Here is a 27,858-nt window from a genome sequence, read left to right on the forward strand (position 1 = left end):
CCTTCACATCTTTTCTCAAGCAGAGGATAAACCCCCCCAAGCACTGTTACATTACCAGTAAATGCACCAGAACATCAATACAAAGAGTTTGTGTTGGCAGTACAAAAGGTGCTGTTAGCTAGTGGAGTACGCAAAGCTAATGTTTTTAGCATATGTGCTAGCAGCCACAGAACGAGTGTTTTGCTAATGTTTTCACATTTGAGAGAAAATGGAAGCTTTATTTGAATCTGCATATGATTCTGTGCAAGTGTGGACATTTGTGTGAGTGTGTGTGTGGAGAAAAGTGCAAGTATAACCTTGACTTAGCTAACAAGTAAGCTAACTAGCAGTCCTGAGAGAAATCTTGCTGGAAAAAGGACCATCTCTACCATTAAAGACGTTACGACACCTCCAGGAACCAAAAGAAACGTTGAGTGGTTTTTAACCGGGAATAGAGCTTGTATTACAGTGTTGGTAATTTACTATTTATATGACAATTTCTTGTCAGCTGCCGTGGGCTGTTTTAGTAGAAGGGTGGGGTGAGGGATGTGGTCACTGCGTCAAGTTGGTGAGCTGCAGCAGAGCTTTTTACTGCAGACGGTTTAGACTGAGAGCCACAGCTGCTGAATTATGAGCATGCAGCATTGTTTAATGCCCAAGCCTTAAATCCCTTTGGAAGCAGCTTTTGTTTGCTCATTTTACCTTTGCTAAGGTAATGCTAATTTCTGTTAGCCTGGTAAAGGGGGTTCAATGTTATGTTAGCATTAAGATTGTGGTGGTCATTTGCATTTCATAAAAGCTCTCCCAATTGAATGCAGACATCTGAAGCTCATAACAATCAAGTGACATTCACCATGGATGAAACAGCTTGGATGCTGACTCTTTCAGTTAAGATTTAAACTCAAAGCTTTTCTCTGAATATTACTGGAGCCTGTTAGCTTAGCCCTCCGTAAGGAGAAAGTGTAAAAGAGGACACAATGTGACCAGTTAGCCCACAGAAAGCCTGTTATTCAAGTGATTGTTATTATTAACATTATTTTACACTATTACCATTAACATAACTATTAACAATACAATATTATTCATATATTATCTTTTGAAATGGTTCTTTAACTCATGGTGGAATCGAGGCCTTCTGAAACATTGAACCAATTAAACCGGTCTTTTTAATTGCATGCGGGTGACATCTGCTGGTGACACTTATGTATTCACACATCAGTGATGTTTATATACTATATAAAACACGTTCTGTATGAAATCCAATTCTTCTTCTTCCGACTGCTCCCTTTAGGGGTCACCACAGCGGATCCTCTGCCTCCATCTTGCCCTATCCATTGCCTCTTCTGCTTTCACACCAACCATCTCCATGTCCACCTTCACTACATCCATAAACCTTCTCTGAGGTCTACCTCTTCTCCTTCTACCCGGCAGCTCCATCTCCAACATTCTTTGCCCAATATATCCACTATTCCTCCTCAACACATATCCAAACCATCTCAACCTGGCCTCTCTGGCTTTATCTCCAAACTGCTCCACCTTCACTGTCCCTCTGATCTGCTCATTTCTAATCTTGTCCATCCTTGTCACTCCCAACGAAAATCTCAGCATCTTCATCTCCGCCACCTCCAGCTCAGCCTCCTGTCTTTTAGACAGAGCCACAGTCTTCAAACCATACATCATAGCAGGACACACTACTGTCTTGTAAACCTTCCCTTTCACTCTTGTTGCTATCCTTCTGTCACACATCAGCCCTGACATCCGTCTCCACCCACTCCATCCTGCCTGCACCCTCTTCAATTAACATTGTTTATTTGCCTTCATTTACTCAATTTTTTTAGTATATTGGCAGGAATGTGCTTTATGTTAATCATTTTCAGTTAATCAGAGCAATCTATGTTATAAAAGTACTATATTTAACAAAGCTGTGCATTATATAGTGCTCCAATCTAATAATCGAATCACATATACAACATATTGTACTGTTTGTTCACTATATATTCGCTCTCTGGCCATTTTGTTAGAACACTTGTACACCTATTTCATCATGCCATCCATTCAGCCAATTACATGGGGAAAGAGCTTCAGGTAATGTTCACATCAAACATCAGAATAAGAAAAAAAACTGAGCATCAGCTCCCTGAGTATAAACACTGTGCTGATGAGACAGAGAAGAATGGCCTGACTTCTTGAGCTGATGGGGAGCTACAGTAACTTAAATAAACAATCTTTACAACTGTGGTGATCTGAAAAGTGTCTCTGATCACACAGTATATCGAACCTTGAAGTGGATGGGCTACAACAGCAGAAGGCCTCATTGGGTTGCTCTCCTGTCAGCCAAGAAGAGGAATCTGAGGCTGCAGTGGATATGGGCAGATGTAGGTTGAGCATATGAACCTTTTTGCTGCAATTTGCAGTTAGTAGGGGTTATAATTAATGAATTAATTAACATTGAATGCCAAAATCAGAGTATTTTTACTAACCATATGCATCCCTTATTTACCACAATGTATTCATCTTCCAATCCATAATAATGCACTGTCACATAGTACAAGTCATCATAAACTGGTCTGATGAACATGCCAATGATGTTCAGTGTAGGTCAGTGGCCTCCCCACCCCCCAGAATTGAATCCAATAGAGCAACTTTTGAATGTGCTGGAACAAGATATTTGCAGAATGAATGTACAGTTGACAAATCCACGGCATGGATGCAGTCATGTTAACATGGATACTGTATCCAGCACCTGATGAATCCATGCCACAAATAAGTCAGGTTGTTCTGAGAGCAAATGGGGGTCCTGCCTACTAAACTCCCTGCCAAAGTTCAGGAAGGACCTTTACAGACTGAAAACATTGCAAATCTAAGTGTGGTCTTTTCCCACAGAAAATGTTTCACACACGTTTCACACACTCATATTACTGCATTCTGGTGTCTTAGATGAATTTGATGAGACCATACCTGTCCATCAAAGGTACACACCTGCACCTCAGTAATATCAGTTTTAAATTGAAGCCTTTCGTCTACTTGTATGGTAAAAAACCTTGGTTTTCTGCCCAGTGCTGCATTTCCTTAATAAATCAATGTCAACTTATTTTAAAACTGGATAACAGGACTTACATAATGCTTGATAAAACTACAGCCTTCATATTTTCAAAATTCCAAAACGCCATCCTACATTTGATCAGCAAAGTTCAGACAATAATTGAGGCAAGCTGTTTAAAATTTTAAATACAGCTTAATATATTTTTAATACAGGTTATTGCAAGGCAAAATTTTAACAGTATTTATAGTATTTTATTTAATCTTTCTGTACTTCTCCTTAAATGTCTTTTTACAGTGTTCTTGGGTATTCACATTTAGAGTTTGCTCGCATGCATAAGTGGTCAAAACCTATTTCAGGGCTTTGAAATAATTTAGTCTGAACAAAATAGGGTTCTTTTAAGAAGTGCAATACTTACACTTTGAATTAGAATTTGAAAAATTGGCAAACTAAAAATCACTTCATAAAATATAATACTACAAAACCAAAAGCATTATTTTAAAATGGGAGATGGCAAATGATCTCTATTTGTTAGTTTCTCTTTTCATTTAAATAATGGTGTCAAATGAATCTCATCCACAATCTGAAATGTTGCCGTATTGTTGGGAAATAGCAAGTTCAATATCTCCATTATATGATAACTATCCATGGTCAGTAGTTCCAGACAGCGAAACTGGCTGTGCTCTGTGGTAGCATGGCTCTTCCCCATTCACAATGAAGTTAGCGAACGTAACAGAATTGGCAGTTCTCCCAGCGTGTTGATCTGTCCAATGGCATTGCAATAAAGGCACTTCTTTCCTCATTCCTGAGGAAGCACTTACTAGCTTTCACCCTCTCAACTCTGTAGAGGTGTTTGATCTGGGAAACCAAGCTAGTAGGTGGAATATGCCATGACTAAACTGGGGAGAACGCTGTTTGTTTATTGAACAAAAAAGATGATTTCCCTCAAAGCACTTTATGGCTGTACTGGACGTTTGAGTTGGCATACAATGGTAGCAACATCCTTCACTTCTTCAGTTCCCCTTTCTTTTTTTTTTTTGTAAACAAACATCATAAAGATGTGGCTACACTTGGAGTCAGTTACTGTAAGATGCATGTCAGTTTTTTTATTGAGTTTATTTTAAAATGTACATTTCTTTCTGATTCATTAAAAAAAGATATAAAGCACAAAAATCTGAGGTTTACTTTGCCACACAACGCTCTTGTAAAGAAAAAGGCTAAACAGAAAGAAGACAGTATAGTTAAAGATCTGAATAAAGAGAACAGGCTTCAAAGTTTGTGCAGGTCTATACAGCGAAAGCCACTGACGGTGCTGCGTCACACATCTGTGTGTCTCCTTGGCTTAAGAAGTTGGTAGTTAGTGAAGCTTTTTCTTACACACGCAGTGAAAGTCTATATAGTCTCTAACTTTAGCTACAATTACACAGCTGATCATATGTACAACGTTCAAATAGTAAAAGTTGTAATGATAAGGCAGTTAATCTCCAGAAACTATGAAACGTCCATCTGAAATAAATTATCATTATCAAAGTGGCAAAAAAATATATCAAAAGACCAGTCACAAAAGGAATGAAGAATCAATGTACAACTCCTGAAAACTAACTGACTGGCTTTTCTTTTTTTTCCAAGAAGGCATCATATACAGCAAAAAAGCTGAAAACATTTATCCTAACTAATCTTGAGCTGTTAAAAACCTACTGAGAACATGAATCGCAAGACCAAATTTCATTGTGTGTAGGTGAAGGAAAAAAAAACAGGAATAAATTATAAAGGAACTGCTGCGTTAATCACTTCGGTGAGTACCTGACGTCTATGCTTGTCTTGTTCTGATACCTTGCACTGAAGAAAAAAAAAATAAAAACAGTGAGACTTCACTCACTCTTAATAGCTATCACAGTTCCTGATTTCATCACTTAGATCATTTCGTAGTTCCTGATACTCTGAGGGTGCAGACTTCCATCCTGCAGAGGTCACACCAAAGCCTTTACATCTCACATATTCAATACAAACAAAGGACACTTTCTTTAATATACATAACACTATACAGAGTTTTGCATTCTTACTTGCAAAAATTCTTGGTAAAATTCTCTCTCCGTTGCACTCGAAACCTTTTGATTGCGCTAGTGGGTTTACAAGTGATAACCACCAGAAGACCAGAAATAAAATATAGAAACCAGGATGTACCAAAGTTTCAGATTATCTTGGAAATGAACAAAATAGAATGCATCCTGCTGATACAGAGCATTCTAATGACCCCATCATGGCAGTTCTGTGAAATCTAATAAGTGTACAGAAGTGTGAGTTGTTAGGTGGTAAACCCAGCGATGTCAGTCAAACAACCAGTTAACGCATCACTCCATGAGCCAATATAAACACAAGAGTGGTGACAAAACTCAGGGTGAAAATTACCAAAAAGGGGCGGGGGGGATCCTAATGACTAGGGGAGGCAGCGAGTGTCCACTTGATACAAATGAAAGTTTCTCACTGCTATGTTAGCACAGTTTTCACAGGGCTCTCAGCCAGCGAGGTTTAGTAAGTTCCTTCAGCCCTGACACACAGCACAATAGGTCCAACTCTAATCGTCTCTCAGCTTATACACGGCACTTTCAAAGACAACTCTCCTCCATGCAGTTGCCTTTCCCTCAGCCAGGTGGCAGTGTAAACCAGTCGATGAACCGGGGTCTCTCTCACAGTATAATCTAGATCAAACATAGGGGCCTGGGCTGAAGGAAGAGATGGAGGTGTGGCATCCACACCCGCGTGTGGGGCACTCCGATCCCAAGCCTGGTGAAGATCCTGGAGGAGAAGGGAGAGGGAACGGGGTGCAAGTGGGTCACTTGGGCCCTTTGGAAGGAGTGTCATTTTCAGTGGACTGGCGGCCATCGCTCCAGGCCTCTCTGGTGCTCTTCAGAGCCTGAGTGCGCTGCTGGTCCACCACTACATAGTCCACCCGCTCGTCAGACACTGCCACACCAGCCCCGTTGCTTTTCTTCTGCAGAGAACGAGATGAAGACAGATCATTGATTATTACAACCATATAATATGCCACCCAGTTAGGCTGCAGGTAATATATTTTTGATATCTATTATTATTTACAAAGTCTCTGTGTTGTACTGTTTGTCCTTTTTAAACCAGTGTTCAACATGAAATTCACAAATGAATGAGCAATTTCTAACGGTGAAAGAACTGGACAAACTTTGGCAACCTTCCAACTGACCAAAACAATAATAATACCAACTAACCAAAACACTAATAGAAATTTAATAGCCAAAATAATGATGACACTGCTATGTACCAATGAAGAGAAAGAAAAAAAAAGAAAAAAAAAAACGGTGAAAGCCAGCTAAAAGGTAAACAAACCGCACTGTCCGAAACTGTATTGCAGTAATACGGGGAAAAGATCTGGATTCCCAATTTCATGCACTACGAGGAGGGAGATATAGGAAAAACAGAATATCACAATTTTATATAAAGATTTTCATGACATGAATTTTTCATGACAAAATAAGTTACAATATTTAATTTTTCAGCCATCTGATCAGGACATTTAGGACAATTAAATGGGACTCATTTTGCTCTCTTTGTAATGAAATATGAAGTTGGTCAATTTGGTATGGTTCCACACATACATGTTCAGAAAAGCATACTGTATTGTATTGTGACATAATTTTAATGATGATCTGTATTGTCATTTAGCCCAGACCTAACACTATGGTTTCCTCATTATTTTCTTTTTGTCATGATATGGTTTCATAATAGTCAGAGAAAACTTTCACACTGCAGAATTAAGCATCTTGAACAAAAATCTATTCCAAACTTCAATCCTGTCCTGTATTAATCAGTACAAAATATGCTATTTGATGTGAAATGTCTCTTTTTAAAATAATGTTACAAAAAAGTTGGGACACACCACTGTGTTACAACACTTTCTTTTCACAGCAAATAATAATTACTACGGGACTAGACACCAATTCATACACCTTTGAAAGTGGAATTTTTGTCATTCTTCTGTTATGTAAATCTTCAGCTGTGCAACCATACAGGGCTTTTATTGTATTTTGTGTTTCATAATGTGCCACACAATAGGAGACAGATCTGGACAGGAAGCAGGCCAGTCTAGCACCCACACTCTGATTACACAGCCATGCTGGTCAGACTAAAATAAGCATGGACATGCCTGAAAAGTGCATTATCTAAAAGGCAGAACATATTGCTTCTAAGTATGAATGTGTATATAATACACCCCCAAGCCATGGCAGCCTATGACCTTTTAACTTCTAGTAACAATCTGGATGGCCTTTTTCTTCTTTGGCTTGCAGAATGCAACATCCATTATTTCCTAGAACAATCAGCAAGGCTGACTTGTCGGACCACATTACCCATTTCCACTGTGTATCAGCGTATTTCAAAGGAGTTCGAGCTCAGGGGAGTGGTGGCCTTTCTTAATTTGGTTAACACATGGCTTCCCATGTGCATAGTCTTTATTTGAATTTGTGAATGCAGCAACAGGCTGTATTTATTGGCAGTGGTTTGTCAAAGTATTCCCGAGTCCAGCCTTTAATGCAGTACCTTCCCTGGTTTCTTGAATCTTTAGATGACATTACACATCCTAAAGGCAGGAAAAAACTAAAATCCTTGCAAAACCTTATTGAGTAACGTTGTTCTCGAAGAACTGTTGGATTATTCATTGACAGATTTTTAGATGAGCCTCGACTCTTCCTTCCTCAAAAAGGACAAGGTCTTTCCTAGATGCTCCTTTTATACCAAAGCATGACTGCATCACCAGTTTAAGATGTTTTTGAAGATTTCACAACATCCCTACGCTTAAAATGCACCATCACAATTTTTATCAGGCATTAATTTCAGAATGACTGTACATTTAACAAAGCAATGAAGCTGACAAAGTAAAACATTACATATCTTTTCTCTGTACTGTTTTGATTTAAACATTTACAAAACTTCTTTCCCTTTTATTAGTATTTTACATACTGTGCCAGTCTTTTGGGATTGAGAGTTGTATGCTCACTTGAGCACATCCTTCATTTTTTTGCTTTATATTGAGCTGCTTTGTGTGATTTCACTGATTATACTGTATATTCACAGCTGTATTACTGAAACATGATCACAAGAAGGTTTCAGACGTATCAGTTATCTATGTTGCAGATTCCTATGTTGTCACACCTTACGAGGAGGAGTGGATTTGCCAGGGTCCAGGTCCAAGTCCAGATACTCCACCTGCTTGTCTCCTTTGGGCTTTACCATGGGACTGCCACCTCCATCTGCATTCATGGGCGGTCCCAGCTTCTGAAATCCCCCCAAGTGATAGAATTAAGTACAACTTTGTTTAGTCAACACTGTTTATTTCAACTTTCATCTTCTAACAGAGTTAATGCTCCATACTGGAACTACAACTGAAACAACACAAGGATTAGAGCTATTAGAGGAAAGTTTACTACAAACATCACTCAGTTGCAATTCCAGATTGAGCCTTTAAATCATAACCTAACTAAGGAATGATTTAAATACAGCTATGATGGAAAATGGACTAAAAGCTAGGAGACACTGAACATCTACATCTAAAACACACAAACCTAAGAAAAGATACACTTACAAAAATGATTGGGTAGTCAGAACCTGTGTTTTCAATGATACTGAAATTGCAGTGGCTGAACTTCTAGCTATATATATAAAACTTGAGTGAATTATTAATGGTATTAACATGGACAAACTATAAACACAAAAGTGGTTGATCACATACAGCAATTGCTGTTAAGTACTGATCTTGGATCAGTAATGCCAGGTATCTTGGTTGAGATGTGTTTGTATTAATTGTGAGGAGTCTGGACTCCTGGACTATCAGAATTTAGTACATACTAGCACCCCTGCTCACCTCCTCAAGGTACTCTAGACCCGCCACCTCCCTCTTAACGGGGGTGATCGGCACCGTGCAGTAGAAGGACTCCTCTCTACAGAGCAGTGGAACAGGCAGGAGAAGAGAGAAGCAGCAAAAGGTGTCAGGGCAAAAGGCAATGGCAAAACAATAAAGGAGAGGAAACTAGAAGAGAAGGCAAAATGTGTTGAGCAAAGAACTAAAAGAACAAATGCACAAAAAAGAAACAAACAAAAGGGTACAGAGGCAGAACACACAAAACTGGACCTGTTAGTCATATGAAGGCATCCTGATACGCCGGTTTTAAATGCACATGATGCAGTTTGCGGTACATCAAGGCTCCATTGCTGTCAACAGTGTAGATGACCACACATAAGTAGATCATGTGGGCTACATTTTTAATACAAGCACAAGCAATTTAGTGGTATAATTTCAGTGTGGGGCTAATTTAGTTGCATGCAAGGGCATTTTTTCTGTTATTTTGGAGGTCAGAATTGTGTGGCACAGTGGTTGGGTTGGGGTAACATTCAATTTATTTTTTAACCCACTTTGGTCCACAACTGTGGCTCTAACAACATCCTTTAACAGTGATTAATCAAAAAACGCAGTATTTTTGCTGATAACTTTTAAAAAATTTTAAAAATTAAAGGATACAAGGAATACGCAATATAAACACTATATCCTCAAAAGCTTGCACAGAACTCACAGACGCAAAGAAAGACAGAAACACATTTCCTGCAAGTTACGTGAGGCTTATAGTTGCTACTAAAATGCTAATGTTAAATTGATAATATATTTTTCCAGAAGTAATGAATCACTTCTATTTTCAACAAAGATGGCAATACCCTGCCTTTAGGACATCACTGTTCACTCTTCAAGGGATTGATAGGAGTTGCTTTGACTGGATGTCACTGCAGCACGCCTAACCCGACCTGTTGACGTAGTCATTCTAACCTAATCCCCTTTTACAACTGTGCCAAGTTACTGACTGCACTAGAGCCCATAATACCAAAAAATAAAGAAATATCTGCCACACCCACGCATGTTAGTGCCATTATTCTGCACATTGCCCTGCCATCACAAAGACAGGTTCCTGATGTCTCAGCAGTTGGAGACTGTAGACAAAGGCTTCATATGACAAATTGGTCCATGCAAACAAAGAAGACAAAAAGTTTTTAGAATGCACACTGTCAAGTGGAGCAAGAAAATGAAAAGAGAAACAGAATTGCTGAAACTGAAAGAAATAGAAGAGCGGAGGGAGGAGAGGATGAGAGGAGTCCTTCTATCCAGGTCACTGACTTCCTCAGTTTGCACCCTGATTACAGATTGAACATCAAAACTGAGGGGCAGCAGAAAAGGCAGTACAAACTGTGTTCTGCATTTTAAACGATAAGAATTTAAATGATTACAAAATTATATTATTCGTGAAGAGGTGGGGGAGAAGCAGAGGAAACTACAACAATTCACATATTTTGAGAGTAGAATCTCACGGCAAATTACTATGCAGCACCAACGGTCTGTATGTTATTACCTTACTTAATTATTTACTAGAACAAACAGAACACCAAAAATGTGACTTAAAAATGCACTCTTTTTTCCATAAACAAACTTTTTATAAAAGGAGCTGTAATTGAAGAGTAAGGGAAGAGTTGGGGAGTGGTGCTGCGGTTACATACTGGTTCATCTGTAGATTTCTTAGTGTCCTGCATGGGGACATAATTCTCATCACAGTCCTCGGAGTCGGTGCTGGAGCCAGTGCTATGCACCGACGGTGGCCTGGGAGGCATGGGGAACCTGGAGGGGCTGAGCACCATGACAACCTTTACACTACTGCTTCTGTATACACACACACGCACGCACACAGGCACACGCATTCTTTCAGTCACACGTGCAAAATTCTCTCGCACACAGATGTTCACAAACACATCTTTGGCTGATCTTTAGGTCACTGTCTTTATGGATGAACAGATTTTGCTGAACCTTCTTGGCTGAGAATATTAAGGTAAATCACTCACAATCTATCGGTTATTCCTTGTGAACACTTAAGTGTGAAAGAATTCACATCACGATCAAGCGCCATCATAATGAGTTAGGACAATTCTACAGTACTGGATGAAGGGTTAATGTGCCTCTTGGCCAGAGGCCATGCAAAACCATGCCTGGACGTTAGCTCCTTTCAGCAGCAGCCAGATAAGTGGCTCTAAGTGGTTCACATCACTTTCAGTACATATAGTCTGAGAAAAATTAACCCACAGGTCACTGGATGATGCTGAAACAAAACAGCAGACTAGCTAACCAGACCTAGTGTATAATGATGGACACTTACTCCCTGGTGAAGGACCTGGTGACGGGTGAACGGACTGGTGTAGTAAACTCCTCACACTCAGGAAGTGGTTTGATGTCCAAAGGGGCTGGTTTGGCTATAACAAAGGCATAAATGTTATATTCAGATTAGGTACAAGACAAACAGTTTTTGAGAGACCTTGAGAGACAGAAGTTCTCCGTTTCCATTAAATGTACATTTTGATAAAAGTGCAGAAGTCAAAGATATTGTCGAGGATTACTGATTCCATTATGAAAGCTAAATAATATTTTCCTTGCCTAGAAAAACCCCTAAGAAATTACAATGCATGCACAGTAGATATTCCATGAATTTATATCAGTGTATTGTGTATAGAACGGGAGTTTTCTATGAGAGTCATAGGAGACTGCAGAGCTTTGTATACTCCCTTTTCTAGCACATGGGATTCAAGCTAAGTTATCAAACTCTTTGGATGAGGTTACACTGGGGGCTCTGGGTATTAACCTACTGGTGAATAGAGCAGCAATAATGAATTTGCCTGCAGAGGGAGCTGTTGGCCACAGAAACGGCCCCAATCAGGCTGTCTTAGTACAGGAAATAATGCACACTAATTAAACATCTAAACTGTCATTTTTTTTTAAAGCTATGTTTCATAATCTCAATAATGAACTTATAACCAAAAAATAATTCTCAGTAACTGACAAAGCAGGCAAAAAAAAAAAGACTCCAGAAACAAATGAAAGTAAGCTCTTTCCTGTAGACCTCAAAGAATTACTTTTAAAGCATTCAGGACTTTGCCTGTGACTTGCAGCCTCATGCAAGAGCTAAAAAACACAATCAAGAGGTTACAACACAAATCCAGACTTTTTTTTAATTTCACAGTTTTGATTCAGCTCTCACAGCTGGCCTACAGTGCCGATGAGCTGAGAAGCAACCGATCTGGCAACCAAAAGGAACATGCTTTCCCATGGCTAAACAGGATCGTCTCAAAGCCACACCATCTGGTACCATCACACCGGAGGACAGAGACAGCACACACTACTGATATGGATTTGAAAGCCCCACCTGAACTCTTTGGGAACACAGCACTCTCAGTTCACAATGTGATAATGATAACCCATCACATCCGGTTACTCTACATGTTGTCAATATGGCTGAGCAATGGCAATGTAAATATGTGAGCTGCTTATTCATGTTAGCGTTTTGCTTATATCAAGATGTATGAAGTTAGTGATACAAGAGTGAAAGCAGTTTGTCAGTACTTAAGACATTGATGGTGCATACAGTATGTTTCGTGTGTGCGCGCATATCTGTGTGACTTCAGCCTGCTTCACTGATTTTGGTTTGACCAAATGTCAGCGACAGCTGAAAAAGCTGCAAAAATCACATCCAACTACCCATGTTTTTCACATGTGTAAACACCTTACGTGGTAATTCCACATTCTCATAAAAACATAACTCATTTCACAGCAGTCAGGGGTAGACAGATATGCAATGGCAACTTGAGCCACCAAGCCAACAACTGTTATAACCTAAATGAACAATTTGTGGCCTGAATGATAGAAATATGGTTTACTCTATTGTAACGTTCCGGTGCCGGCTCATAAAAACTGTATTAACAATTAACAAGCATGCTTCAGCACCAATAAACACTAATAAACTTCACAGTAATAAAGATATTGCTGTTGTGGTGAGTGTGGTGGTTCCCCCTGCCAAGCCAGATTGCCCTGATGCCATCCAGTCTACACTATGTTGTTGACTACTCTTTAGCTACTGCAGTGATAACCTACTAGTGTAATGGCAGTTTATTTAAGACATTTTATTTTACCCAGGCAACAGGATCTGCATTTTTAGTGGTCAAAATGTGAAATGCTGTGGTAAACATGAATGTCTACCCCTGGAGTGTGTAATTCATAATAATATACCATAAGATTCTTAAATAAAATGTGAGAGTATGAGAGAATCTGAAGCAATGAAACCATCCTGCTAGCAAGTATATAATCATCATAAAGGCGATACCTACATATTCTTTAGCACATTCTTGTTTTGTTTTTGAATTTATAAGTCACAATTTAAATGTTCAGAAGAGATCTTGTTCAGATGACAGGCAGACAAGAGACAACAGCAGAATGGCGGTCTTTGGCGGTACCTACCCTTACGACGTCCTCGGAATTCACCTACGGTTTGAGAGTCGGTTCGCTCAAGACCGACAGCCCGATTAGCTCTGATTATTTTAGGACTCTGACCTGATTGGTGAAAGAAAACTTGTTTTTATTACACGTCCCTTTTGAAATAATGTGCTATATTCTGTGTGTGTAAATTTTTTTTTTTTTAACCCTTTGCCCCCATGCAATGTAGCAAAAGCATGGCCACATACGCCTACTCCTCCTCCTCTCCACTTTCTCACTCTTTTGCTGCACAGATATATATTTTGCTGCTGCCATGGCAACAACTCATCATGCACTTAGGTCATGCAACAGGAAGGGTTTCCCCTGAAGCAAAGTCCAGAACGCAGCATGCATGGGGTTAAACGCATGTCTGTAAGTACAGAATTCATAACGACGCACACCGACACTGCCTCAGTCACACAGCCATGTTTAGGGATGTTTCTTCAAAACTCAGCATTGCAAACTCACTTGTGGACATGCCCTGATGCCCGGCACAGAACCGCAACAGTGAAAGCTGTGGCAATCAACACAGCAAGAGGAGAAAGCAAAGACACACAAATCTACCATGAGCCAAAGACCCAAAGCAAGAGAATGCACTTCAGCTGTACACTGGACACAAGCCCACCTCAGATACAAGACAGCCAGAAAGAGACGTAAGATTAAGAGATGTGAAATAGAGATGCAGAAGAGCTACAGAGTGAAATACAAAAATGGTGAGAGAGAAAAATAAAAAAATAATGTAAAAAATAATAAAGATGCTAAAATTATTTTTCTAGGGAAAAACAAAGTGCAGCCAGATGTGATCGTAGAAAACAGTAGTAGTAAAACAAAGAGAAAGTCATTGAGAGGCATGAACAGAGAGATAAGCCTGTGACTGCCCAACAGAACACCATGTCTCTCTCATAACAGTCTATTCAAAGCCATGTCCCACACAGACCAGCAAATACTGCTTATGTGCCAAACAGAACAATCTTCAATCTGCAGCCCAGCTCGCACCCCAGAATTATTACGCACAGCAGCAAAGCACATGAACGTTTCTATTGAGAATGACATTGTGTCTGGCCCATGGTTACACTGAAACACTAGCTTTAATCTAAATCTTTATGTGGCAAACAGATATAAAAAGGATGTGTATATCAGGCAGTTTCTTAGTGCAAGAAAGATCAGTATCAGCATTCTGTATGTGTTTTTAAAAAAACACATTCAGATCAATACCAGCAGAAAAATTTGATTGAAATTCCTATTCCAAGCCTGCTGATCAAAAGGGCCTTTGAGAAAGGGACAATGGGGACAGAGGTGACCGCTCCAGGCTAACAGCGCGGTCAGACTGCCTCATACACAGATCTGAGCCGCGGGACAATAGCTTCTTTCATTAGCCAGGTCACATGCTAACAGCTAACAAAGGCAAGGGCCAATGTAACACTAGCACAGACTAGTTTCACTCCACTGGCTAAAAGGTGGCTTTCTGTAGTGAAAGTCTTCTTGGCTAAACTGGGGACATGTGGGCTTATGAGTGCTACATGTAGCAGTGAGAATTAAATTTGTTGACCGTTATTCATCTCAAAGTGACACTGAACTATCCCATCCATGTTCCACCCAAAAATATGTTCTCTCTTAGCAACTGCCGTGAGGTTGGACAAGCTTTATGGCATGTTGACAAACCTTATGTACTTGTTGATGATAGTTCCTATATAACAAGTTTCCAATTCTAAAGGCTACACTACTAAGAGCGACCATGTTGTTGTATCCAATCAAAACTTGGCAGGTTTAAACTAACATACCACTTCATCATCTTGCTAATGCTGGTTTGATGACACAACAAAATAAATTACATCAGATCTACCCTAACAGAATGAAATTGGATAAAGCCTCCTCAATTTTGTGTTACTAACTCTCATCAGAATGAATAGGATTTCTAGTTGAATGGGATACATTCATATACACTACTGAGTGAGGGAATTTTGTAAGCATGGGCCAGCACATGTTAGTCAATGAACATGTAAGGCAGTTAGTACGCTGTGTTATAGCAGTAAAATGACAAGCATGTTGATACCACTTCTATACCAACCCACAAGCTTACTGCAACACTAATACACAATGTATGAAAGCAGTGAAAAGTCTATTTAAACACAGAAACAAAGAAATGAAAAAATATCCATCTCACATACACATTCCTGGATTCTCATAGCACTCAATAACCCTGCACAGCGACACACAGCTAAAACCAAGCCCGTCACTCACTCACACACATACATACACACCTTCAGAGCTCACCTTTGCGATCGGGTTTGAGGTTACGGTCGACTGGGGGTGGTTGGCAGTCAGTGATAAGCATAGGTCTGCGTGGGGGGGTTTTGGGGCTGGAGCGAAAGCCCATGTGGGCAGGAGGGGGCACCTGCTTTCCAAGGGAGGGGAACTCAACTGTGCCTGGAGTCATGGGAACATAGTTGGGCTCCTGAATTGGCTCGGACAGGCTGCCTGAACGCTGGTGTGATGGGGAGTTGGCACTCATAGGAACATAGTTCTCATCCATGTCCTCTGTTGAGGCGCTCCCCACAGGTAGCATACCTTTATTTTTCTATGAGAGGAGAAAAAGGTGAAAGATTAAGACTTGTCCCCCTCATTTTTTTTTCAAATCAGATAGAAAAAAAAGACTACACAACATAGAAGGCATAATCTTGAACGTCTTTTATATAAATCATTTTTACTGATAAAGGTACATCGGAACTGATCACTTACAATGCTTTTAAACAACACCATTTAACATCAAAATCACATAAAAATAAACTCACAAAATAGTTGTTGAAATTTTCATTGAACTCAAAGGAGCAGTTTCTGTCTGAAGGGAAAGATCTGGGTATATCATAGCAGTCTTGAGAGGATCCATAATCTGCAAAAATGAATGAATGAATGAATGAAGAGCACAAAATGGACTACAGTAATTATTTAAACTGAAACTGAAATATGATCATTTGATTGTAATTTATCGTTTTTCTCTAACATCCATTCAGCTATAAATGTTTTGGCACTAATTTACAACAATACACATGCTTTATCAAATTCTTCACTTTGTTGTAAAAAACAAGGTGAACACATCCTAAACCAAGCTTAAAACCAAGTTTTAGTACTTATAATCTGACAAGTTACAAAGGGGCCAAAAACCAAAGGTTTCAGCACAGAGAAAGCCTAACATGAGCTTCAACAAAGACCAGAGTTGACAGAGTGAAAGCTAGAAGCAGTGGCATGTACTGGCCTGCAAGGCATTGTGTGAAGGTAAAAACAGGACTAACTTGTGATCAGAGCACAATAAACAGACCACTGCACACAGCTACAGCAATACAAGACTACTCATGCACAGCAGATACAAAGTAAAGTCCATGGCAACAATTCAGAACTACACTGTTCTCAAACTACTATGAAGATTTCTGCTAGCTGGCTCTCTATTATATAACCTATCTGACAATTTATCACAAACATAAATTATACATTAAGTTACACATTACATTGTTTTATAAAGTAAGACGTTAAAGCGAATTGTTATTTCTTCTTGCTGAGCTGTAGTTTAACTAACTGGTCAGCAGATGCCAGTTACCTTTTCGGAGGCGAGAGGAATCCACAGTGCCGATGGTGTTGCTCCTCAGAGCTTTGTTTCCTCCTGCCCCAGAAGGCACACAGTAGTTAGTGTCCGTCTCTGACACTGACCTCGGCACAGAGTATGTATCTGTGGGCGACCGATCAGGCGGTATTGCTGTTGCACCCAGCGAGGGCTTAGGTGGGCGAGGAGGAGGCACTACGTCTGAAGCCGGGACAACAGCTTCTGCCACCGCCGTGCGAGGTACCTGATAGGTGCAGTTGCTGCCAGGTGTGGGCGGGATATCGTAACTGACGGACAGGTTCCTGAGCTGGGCTTCAAAGGAGGGCTTTCGGGCAGGCGTGTTATAAACATAGAGCTCACCCGGATCCGTGTCAGGTACAGGGGGTGAAGACGCAGACTTGGGCAGAAGCACAGTGTCCTGTGAGTAGCTACGGGGCAGGTGGTACAGGCCCTGAGCATCAGCAGATAGACTGGCCCCCCGCGAGGGAGGGGAATCATACAGTCCAAAGTGCTGGGAAGAGAAGAAGCCGTTAACCGAAGAATGCTTGCCCGTGGAGGAGGTGGGCGTGCGGTGGGACGGGAGGTTGTCATTGCAGTCGGGCTCAGAGGAGGTAGACTTTGAGCACTCACCATGGGCCCTGTGTCGGAAACCATAGACACTAACATTATTTCAGCTGCTCACGAAAGAGTGTTCAGGCATCAACACTGCCAGTCCTAAAGACAAGGTCTATTGCAACAAAACAGGAACATAAAATAATAATAATAACAAAAACAGCTTGACATCTTTTATTCCAACACATCCCACTAATCTTTTAAATCTGGATTACTTAACATGCCTGGCAAAAGTAAAGCACACTAAGTGATGGGGTTAGTACATTCATTCATCAAGCATTCAAGTAAAACCAGTGTCTGCTTATGCACAAGGACATTCTGGAACATTTCTCCACAGCTATGTATTATGAGAACATTAGTCTGTATGTACAGAAACAAAAAGGAAAATACGGACCCAAAAGGGTGAATGAATGAAAAAATGTATAAATGAATTGAATAATAATAATAATAATAATAATAATAATAATAATAATAATATGATTTTGAGTGAATACAGAAAAAAATGCCAACCAATTTTTGGAACTTTTCAGCTTTGGATTCTGTTCCCTTCTCTTGCTTGCAGATTATCAGAGGAAGATAAGACTATGCAGGATGTTCATGCTTTCTTCTCATTAAATAGTATCTGCTTCGTTTTTTTTGCTGGCACAAACCCCAATTAGGAGTATTTGGATGTGGGCTGGGTCTCGAGGTTCTGTTTATACATTTATCAGTCTGAACACGTCACTCTTTTAAACTTACAAGCTCCTGAACAGGGCAAAAGAACAATCCACCCGGCACACTTACCCAACAAACACAATCTTAATAAAAGACAAAGGACAGTTAAGAGGCTTCTTTAACATGACATCAGAATGAGCTGTGAGAACTGCTACTTTAAAACTCAGAGGAAATAAGTATACAGTAAAACAACAATGCTGAACAAAGTTTCAGAAAAAAGTAAAATGAAAAAAGTTTGTTTAAATGCAGAATCCAACTATACAGAGAAAAGAAGCTCAGTTTCCTTCACCTTCCTGCCATAAAGAAAAATGCTAACAAAGGGAACCTGAAACAGCAGTATATGTGTGTGAAACTCTTTTGATGTTTTCGTTTCTCTTTAATTCTCCACCTGAAATATTCTTTTATTATTCTGAAGAGCGACTGGTGTTTTTCGTTAGAGTTCCACCTATTTACACTGCCTGCTTGTGTCGCTTGTATTCCAAAACAAAAGTGAAGAAACCACAGTAACATGCATTTTGATGTTTGTGAAAATAGGATGAATATTCAATTGGAATGACATAAAAAGGCACATAAATTTGAACCTGATTGTTCAGACATACGCATATCAGATCACAAGATATAAAACCATATCAAAATTGGAAACATCAGATTCCACCCCTTCGTCTATCTCACGAAAGACGAGGACAACAGAATTCAGTCCATGTTTGCTAACATCCTGAATGTAGCCCAAGTTTAATAAAGATTCATGCTTGGTTTGATTGTGTTTATAAAATCTATGTATATTTAAAAAAAAAGACTCAAATGTTTTTTGATCTTAAGGGAAAATAGCACATCTTCTACAGAGAACTCACACAGGAGAACGCAAATAAAACAAAATGTGGCCTACAAATAAAACACTGCAAACAAATAAAAGCTACATTTAAGGATGCACCATGTTCACTTAGAAAATCAATAAAACCTAATCGGACCAGAGGTATTAAACTTTAGCATATGACTGCATGTTGTTTTACATTTATTTCACTTCAAACACACACACATGCTGTGCACTCACAGACTGTCAGGAGGAGCACTCTTGCTTTCACATTCCTCCAAGAGCAGGTATTCCTGCTCCACTCCCCTCCGAGAGAGAGCCACAGGACTACAGAGAGCGTGCGAACACACACGCGCACACACGCAGACAGACTTTTCATCAGAATTTACAGTGGTTACAAAGTGGTATGAAAGTTTCAGTAAATGGCACTGGCAAATTATGTCTAATGGGCTTTGAACTACAAGACCAAATGAGCAGTTTATTATAAACTAAAAAGAGGAAGGATGAGATATGATTACTGTCTTACCTGCTGGCCTCTGGTTTCTTGCTCTCGCAGTGAAGCAGCAGCAGGTAGTCCTGGGTGTCATCGAGGCTGGAGGAGGATTCCAGATGTCTAACACTGACAGGCTGGTACGGAGGAGGCACACTGGCCAGCACTGAGGGTCCCACCATCCCAGCATGAGGGGGCACATCCACCACCAGACCCGCACTAACAGCAGCCTGGTGAGATGCCTTTGCCGAGTCTATGCACAGCCAAAGATGAAACATCTTTGTTAGGATTCAGGAATGTGAGAATCTGAAATACTCAACACAGTAATACGACGACTAGTCAGCTACAAACCTTTACAAAAACAATTTACAAACCATTTTAATTACACTTGCAGTACAAAAATAAGTTTATACATAATAAACACAAGTATAATTGTCATTTTCAGATTCTTACAACTAAATACAGCCCACCACTTCCCAGTTGACTGAACTTGGTACCTCTGGACTAAAACACTACTGATCATGTCTACCTGAGAGGGAGAACAGACTATAGACAGTGTAAAAGCTGAACTGGATTTTTCTCTACAGAGCTGCAGTGAGTCATACATCTGAAGGACACTGCAATTCTTTATGCACCTGAGAAAAGGTTACGAAAAAGACCACTTTTAGAACAGGCGAATTATCACAGAAATCCATTTGCCAATAAAATAACTGAATTTACTGCAATACAGTGTTATGGCATAGGTACTCAGCACAAATGATATGGCTGTAGGGTTTCATGGCACAACCTGACTTAAAAAGGCATCAAAATTATGCACCAATTAGCAGACGCTTTGGGCAGCATATAAGATGCTGGTCAATTTTTAGGCTTCATATTTATGTTTTCTAAATCAGCTTTTGTTGATCTCTGGCCATTTATTTGAAATCTGATTTCCACAGTGCTCAGAAGGGTTTTTTTCTCAAGGTCTGTGGAGAGTGTCTCTCTCTGTGGGCATGTGTTTCATATCAGACTTGCTATTCAAATCTCTTATGCTTTTACAGCTTTTCACAAAACACACACGCGCACACACACACACACACACACTCCAGCACCCACTCACTCAAGTCTTCACCCTGTAAGTGCAGCCTTCTCAAGGCTGACTGAGTCAGGAGGACTGTTCGCTCTCTCTTTCCCTCGCTCTCTCCACTTCTTTCCCTCCCTCACTCACTCTCTCCCCCCTCCTCCCTCTTGTTTGTCAGGCAGTGCTGCTGATTCATCTGGGCACTGGGAAAATCCCCCTTTCGTGTTTGTCTTCCCGCCGCCCACTGCGCTGTGTTAGCAGCACCACAGTACGGGTTCCAGGCCGGAGATCAGCGTGTCTGAGTCTGTCTGAGCTGAAGCCTCGCTGCTGGGCAGGAGGACCCAGACTGGCCTCGCCTCAATCAGCGTCTCAATGCACAGAAAATCAATACATCTATGAACAATTAACCCATTACTGTCCATTAGTGAAATTTCCTTTGGTCTATATGTTCCCTGAGCACTAACCTGAACAAGCTCTTTTTTTTTTTAAACATACAAACAAACAAACATACAAACATAGATGTCATTTTAGCTGAGGTTAAAATGATGTAGCTTGACATTAAATGAAGCACATAACAAATGGGGTGGATATTTTTAAGTGCAAATACGCTCCAATTTTTTGCTCCCAGCAAAAAGGATAAATGGTGACACCAGCCTAGTGTTTGTTTGGGAAAAGTGAAAGTAGCATGTAGAGCTTCGTCACCTCATTCAGAAGCTGAAGAGTTCTTACACAGTTAACTCAGATGTCTGTAACTCAGTTTGACCTGCTTTTGGAGATTGTGATCCTTTGACTGTTTGTGGAAAAGTTCCACTTGCTGAAACACAGCTGTTCTGTCACCTTGGTTGTCATCTTGCCAACAGAGATGACTGTGACTGGTCAGAGTTTCTGTTGCCAGCAAAAGTTTGAACAGAGGGCGAAAAAAAAAATTATCACCAAACCAAAAATAAATAAATAAAATTAAAGATGCTGTGAGTTATATCCATGCTCAGATTCATTTACTCTCTCGAATAAATCACGTTCAGTGAATAAAGGCCTTTAAAGCTAAATTAATTGGAATTAATCTGAATCTGCATGCAGTCTGCACTTTTTTTCTCAAATATTTTAGTCATAAGCAGTTCTGTGATTGGATCACAATTACTTTAAATAATAATCTGTGTGGGTGGTCAGAAAGAAGATATTTTCAGTTAGCCTGCAAACTACAGAACTTATTTGGCAGCTTTCTAATTGCTGTGAGTGGTTAGATATGCAATAATATTGACAAAGAATATCAAACTAAATATCCCTGAAAAACACTTCAAGCTATTTTTGTTCATCATGAAGGCAACAAATATTTTTGATCAATTTTCACTCAAAATACCCCTGCAAGCCACTAAATTAAGCACTTCCATCCAAACATGAATATCATTCAGAAAAGCGGCACTAATTTGGATGAGAATCCTAAATGCACAAGCAAAACAAAAGCATAAAAGCATGCAGACATGGACGTCTAACACTTTTCAAGAGTCAGCCTGTCGGCCTGAAAGAGTAATCACACATGTAGAACCCTTACTCTTACACACATGACTGTACGGTACAGGGCTTCTAAAGCACACAGGGTACCCTACACCTCATTGTGCATTCTAGAAATCTTATTAAACACGCTTGGCCTTGCACAATGTTTCAATTAAAGTGATCAGGGGTAACCTGAGCTGTCAGTAATATCGTCAGCTCCTCATTAATGCCACTGTACCTGGGGAGCAGGAAGCAAATACTGCACAGCCTCAGTGATAGAGAGATAGAGATAAAAAAAATCTTTTAAAAAATCTTAAAAATAAAAAAAACACGCTGTGATGATTTTGGAGCCATGTTGACTTATTTTTGAATCAAAAATATTTACTGTAGTAACTCTAGTAATAGTAATAACATACGTATGTAGTCATATAATACCATGTGTGTTATTGTGGTTGTAAAAGATACGAGTTCAACTCCACATACCGTCTGTGTCGGTGGGATTGAAGCCACAGATGTCGCAGATGCAGCGAACCCACTTGTTCATCTCCTCCTCGGTGTCAGCCACCAGGTAGAAGACTCGGTCGATGGTCTTGATGTCGAAGATGAAACTGTGCTCCAGCTCCTTCTTGTTGAAGGTGAGCCCGGCGTCCACCTGCTCGCACAGGTTCAGGTCAATCACTCGGATGGGCTTCTTCACGTGGTCATTCTTGTAGTACTCCAGCACGTCCGGATCTCCTGTCAGCCTCCCGCTGCGCAGAACAAACCACCGCTTCTTCCATGCCTGCCGTTAGAGAAAAGACATTCATAGGAGTTTGTTAGACTTTCAGTTTTAGTTTCACCACTGTTGAATAATGTACTGGTATGTCTTTCAGGCGGTCACTTTCTTTTTCCCCCCAAGACAGCTTTCTTTGCACAAAGTCTTAATCACCTCATTAGATTGTTTTTTGTCTTGGCTGTAAAATTTTAGCAGAAAAAAACAATATACATTAAAAGACATTGTTGTCAAAAAGGAGGAAAAAAAACAAACAAAAAAAAAAAAAACAGTTGATGTCTCACGATCTTATTAGAACACCACAGGTTTGGTTCCACATTTCTCTCTGATGCTTCTAGCCTTTGCAATGACTTTTTCAAATCCACCACAAACGCACTTGATTTATGTGCCAATAAGCCAAACCAGGTATTGGATAATAACTAAGTAATACTGGACTTCCTTGAGGAGATGCATAAAATCACTACTTATAAAATCAAGGTTATGTGGATGTATTAGATTTTTTCCCTTTTTCCGATTTCCTCCCCAGTTTAGTCGTATCCAGTTCCAACCACTAGTTAGGACCCCCCCAATCACACGATACTGCCAGTGTTAGGCTAGGGTGAAGGGTGAAGGGTAGCACAGGCTTCCTCCCAGATCGGTGAAGCGCCATTGCATTACTGCACAGTTGAACATGTTCGGAGAAAAGCACCAACCGCCCAATCTGTTACATCAGCTAACAGACACCTGTTGACTAGCTGACTAGCATTGCGTTTGGGTGATAGGGGGTTGGGAGGGCCAAGACTTTTGCTCAGTACTCAGTAAATAATGATTTATTATACATTGAATTATACATGATGTTTAAACACAAAATTAAATAAAATGAATATAAACAATTTAAATTGATTCAAAATTAAAATTATATTAGTCCAGGAAAACATATTCATTGTTCAGTGGCTCTAGACAGGAAGGTTCATGACCTAGGCATGCATGCTATGAGAGAAGCCTAGACATGATCCACAGTCAAAAAGGTCATGAACCAGACTCTTTCAGCCACAAAACAACCAGCTGTTATGTAACGGTTAGCTGTGAGATTCTGCTCATTTAGCACTACTGTTATAACTATAGGGAGAGCATTGTGAAATGTTTCAGTCCTAGACAGGTCATTATTACAGGTCAACTCAGTGCACAGTGAAAGAACCAATTCACCACAGTCTAGCCTGTGTGTCAAGAGGAAGAACTGAGAGGAGAGTGGAGGACTGACTGAAAAAGACAGAGAGAGATGGAGGAGAGACTAAGTGAGAAAATGAACGACTCCAGTAAAAGAAGGAAAGAAGAGAAAAGGACAAAAAGAAAAAGACTGATGCAATGTGAGAGACAGGCAGACAAAAACGGAGACTGAGGGGAAATGGTCAGCATGGTTGCTCTGATGCAGCTCCAGACTGACCGCAGGCTTAGCAGTAGCTGCTGCTCTCTCTGAGCTGTGCCGTGCTTCTAAAGCATGTGTCCAGGGAACAACATTAAATTCCCCACAGACTTTCTCTGATCTAACTCACCACACAGCCCACAGCAAAACACAAAACTGACAAGTATTTCCTCACTGCTGGAGAAGAAGGGAGGAGATGAATTTAGAAAACTCAAAAAGGCTAAAAGATCACACAACACTGACTGAGAGAAAGAAAGGAAAATATGCACGTTATAGTGCTACTAAGAACATGTAGCCTGGTCACATTAGATAACAAAAAAACAAAAAAAAAAAAACAATAGACATATTCCAACTATCTAATAAACTGCACACTTTATACAGTCAGACTAGTTGGCAGTACATAGTTGTTAGAAAATGTTTGGAAGTCCTCTGGAATGATGATGAATTCTGCATGAATGGCTTATTTATCCTGGAAATAGAAAGCAAAGTGTGATCGAATGATTGTGTAAATTATATTTTTCAGGCAATTTTCCCCACAGGTAAATGCTGTTGATCAGCCAAGATGTGTTTGGTATCCAAAGTTACTGGAGTCATGAGGCTTATGTAACAGACGTCTGTCAGCCACAGTTTAGAGACTTCCATCACACACTAGCTTCATTAGCCTCAAAGCTCCAGTGCAAAACTAAAAGCAAGCTTCAGATACGAAACATGTCTTGGCTGAAAACAACTACATTTGGAGTCTGACTTCAGGTGAACCTAAAGGTCACCTGGATGTTCCACAGCAGCATTAAAACAATGTTCTACACAGAGCAAAGGCAAAGGTACCTTTTGGTAAGTGTACACTATGTTTAGATGAACAAACTGCATACAACCTCATATGTGAATTGTAGAGAGAGCATAAAGATGTAGGATGGTTTTGCTGCTTCTAGGTCAGAACTGCACATACTTACATTTACGGCGCTTGGCAGGCACTCTTATCCAGAGCGACTTACAATTTAAACATTTTACACAGGTAGGTGAAGGTAGTGTTAGGTGTCTTGCCCAAGGACTCTTATTGGTAGGAGGGTGCTTATCCAGTCTGCAGCATAGAAGGCAGAGATATTACCCACTACACTATACCAACAACATAGTTCTCTTTTTTTAAAAACTATTTGCTCAATGAAGGAAAAGCACAGTAATAGTAATTTGCAGTGTCATAGCACCCATAGCATATCCAACAGAGAGGAAGCTTAAGACCTATATATATATTGGCCTCCAAATCTAGGCCTCAGCAAAATCACAAACATGGCTTTCCTGGAGGAGGCAGAAAAGATGAGGCTGAAAGTGTTGCCGTGGATGCTCTGAATTAGCTTTGTTTGCCTGTTGTGGTCTGACAAAACAGAGGTCACTCAAGACTCCCCAACAACTCAACAACAAAGCAAACACAAAATCACTTCATTTTTTCCCTCTTTGGGTTCTTGCTGGGTGCTTTTCAGTGGTGGACAGTAACTAAGTAAATGTAATTCGTTACTGCACTTAAGCAGTTTTTTCATGTATCTGTACTTTTACTTAAGTTTTTCCATTTTGGGCGACTTTTTACTTTCACTCCACTGCATTTCAAAGTCAAATATCTGACTTTTTACTCCACTACATTATTCAACATCTGTTGTTCCTTTTGGATTTTGTGTGTATAAAAACGTAACGTCAAAACAAAAGAAGCGCAAAGCAAGAACACCAAACAGGACACAGAGGTCACTTTGTTCTGAGCTTGTTTTGACCTGTTGGTCATACCAACCCAGTGCAGCACACGGTTCAACGTCAGCACAGCAGCGTAAAAGTCTATTCAACATAAATGATGAACTAACCTAACTTTGTGTAAATAGACCACAATATAGAAATATGTACACATATCCAGTTGTGACTGGCAAGTTTCCTTTTTTCTGAATTCATAAAAATACTTTTGTACTTTTACTCAAGTTGAGGTCTAGAGTAAGGACTTCTACTTTTACTGGAGTAATATTTTACCTTGGGTATCTACTTTAACTCAAGTACATGATTTGTGTACTTCGTCCACCACTGGTGGTTTTACTAGAAGTCAATACATTTGTTTTAAGAATACTTTTCACAAAATCATGGTTTTTTCATTTACCCATAGAAAGTCAAGGATAACTAACATCATTTCCATTATATGAACTGGTCAATTGTAAGTCATAATACCACATAGTATTGAATAGTACTCAATATAATGGATAACATCAGGGTAGATGTTTAATAAGCAATGAACAATGTCTCGCCCCAAAGCAAAACATGGAGAAAAGTTGCTCCTCAGGACATTCTGATGGAGTGGAATTCAAAAGAAAAACAACTTCAGACGACATCACAGGGTGCTTACAGTAAAGTCCGGGAAAGTGAGGAATGCTGAATCTTTGTTGTTGTTTATTTTTTCACCGTCTGGTTTTAAAAGCGATTAACAATGCTGCACCCCCGCCAGCTGTTTTTCCATCCACAGGCTCTTTGTTACAGTGCTAATCTCTGATTCTCTGAGCAGTACCCCCACTACAACCCAGCCATGCCAATGCCCCACACACACACACACACACACACACACACACACACACACATACAAAAAATTACATTTACATAAAATTACATTTCTCACCAACACATTTACACTAAACTGCACATAGTGCAGTACCAAAAACGCTGACTCTGATCACATAACTGCATCATCAGAGTTGTCATCAGCTGGAAATGTACCACAGTCACAGCCAGCAGTAGGACATGTGACACAAATCTTAGCGGCTTTACCTTTGTTTGTCTGTTGTGTTCTGACCAAAAGAGAGACCACTCAGGCTCTCCTACTGCTTCAGAACAAAGCAGCCTGAGATCAAATTACAGAGGGTGGGGTCAGGAGAAAGAGAGAAAGAGAGAGGGAAAGAGAAAGAGAGAGAAAAACACGAGAGAGAGAGACAGACACACACAAGAGAGAGAAAAAGAGCAAGTAAGGGAAAGAGATGTTTGTTTGTGCACATGTAAAAGAGTGAGTGAGTCAATCGGTGTGTATGTGAAGGGGCAATACACCTTGTCATATGGGGCACCAAAAACAAGGACACAAAAAACCAAAGGACAGAGAATAGCTCACACATTCAATATATCAGTAATAAACAGTATAAACATAATATTAATGTATCTAAACTACCATATGAAAGGTTCAGATCAGCATTTTAAATATAAAACCAGTATGGTGGCTGAAAATGCATACATTGATTCCAATACCCCCGTGACCCTGAGGGAGAAACAGCTTAGAAAATGTGTGTGTAATTCCAATACATTTGTCCTGTGCAGCTTGACAAGGAAATGGGGGGCGGGGGACTAAAAAAAGTTTCTCTGTCTATAATGGTGAACAGAGCTGTATAGGTTTTAAAATTGAAATTAACACGTATTCCTTGAGTTGAATGCCTTGTTAAAGTACATTATTAATCCTTGAAATTCTTCTTGTTGCCTAGATACTTGAAATATTGCTTAGGACATCAAAATGTACTTTTATATTATC

General features: G+C 39.9%; 1 protein-coding gene across 20 annotated transcripts in view; it reads right to left on the reverse strand.

Annotated features, from left to right (window-relative positions):
• Nucleotides 1-4,110: 4,110 nt before the first annotated feature.
• gab1 (GRB2-associated binding protein 1) overlaps nt 4,111-27,858 on the reverse strand; it is a 70,867-nt gene continuing 47,119 nt past the window's right edge. For 9 of the 20 annotated variants that reach the window (XM_017717664.2, XM_017717663.2, XM_037538504.1 and 6 more), the window contains 10 exons: nt 22,636-22,933; nt 19,638-19,854; nt 16,972-17,612; nt 16,172-16,269; nt 15,654-15,957; nt 13,365-13,457; nt 11,236-11,329; nt 10,586-10,745; nt 8,201-8,323; nt 4,111-6,011 (listed from right to left, as the gene is read on the reverse strand). In XM_017717664.2, coding sequence (XP_017573153.1) covers nt 5,853-6,011; nt 8,201-8,323; nt 10,586-10,745; nt 11,236-11,329; nt 13,365-13,457; nt 15,654-15,957; nt 16,172-16,269; nt 16,972-17,612; nt 19,638-19,854; nt 22,636-22,933 — 2,187 coding nt within the window. In that variant the 3' untranslated portion in view covers nt 4,111-5,852. Of the gene's footprint in view, nt 6,012-8,200; nt 8,324-10,585; nt 10,746-11,235; nt 11,330-13,364; nt 13,458-15,653; nt 15,958-16,171; nt 16,270-16,971; nt 17,613-19,637; nt 19,855-22,635; nt 22,934-27,858 lie in introns of those variants that run through there. The other 11 variants (XM_037538508.1, XM_037538500.1, XM_017717665.2 and 8 more) reach the window with 7 other exon arrangements.

Source organism: Pygocentrus nattereri, chromosome 5 (assembly GCF_015220715.1).
Source record: "Pygocentrus nattereri isolate fPygNat1 chromosome 5, fPygNat1.pri, whole genome shotgun sequence".
Lineage (NCBI taxonomy): Eukaryota > Metazoa > Chordata > Actinopteri > Characiformes > Serrasalmidae > Pygocentrus > Pygocentrus nattereri.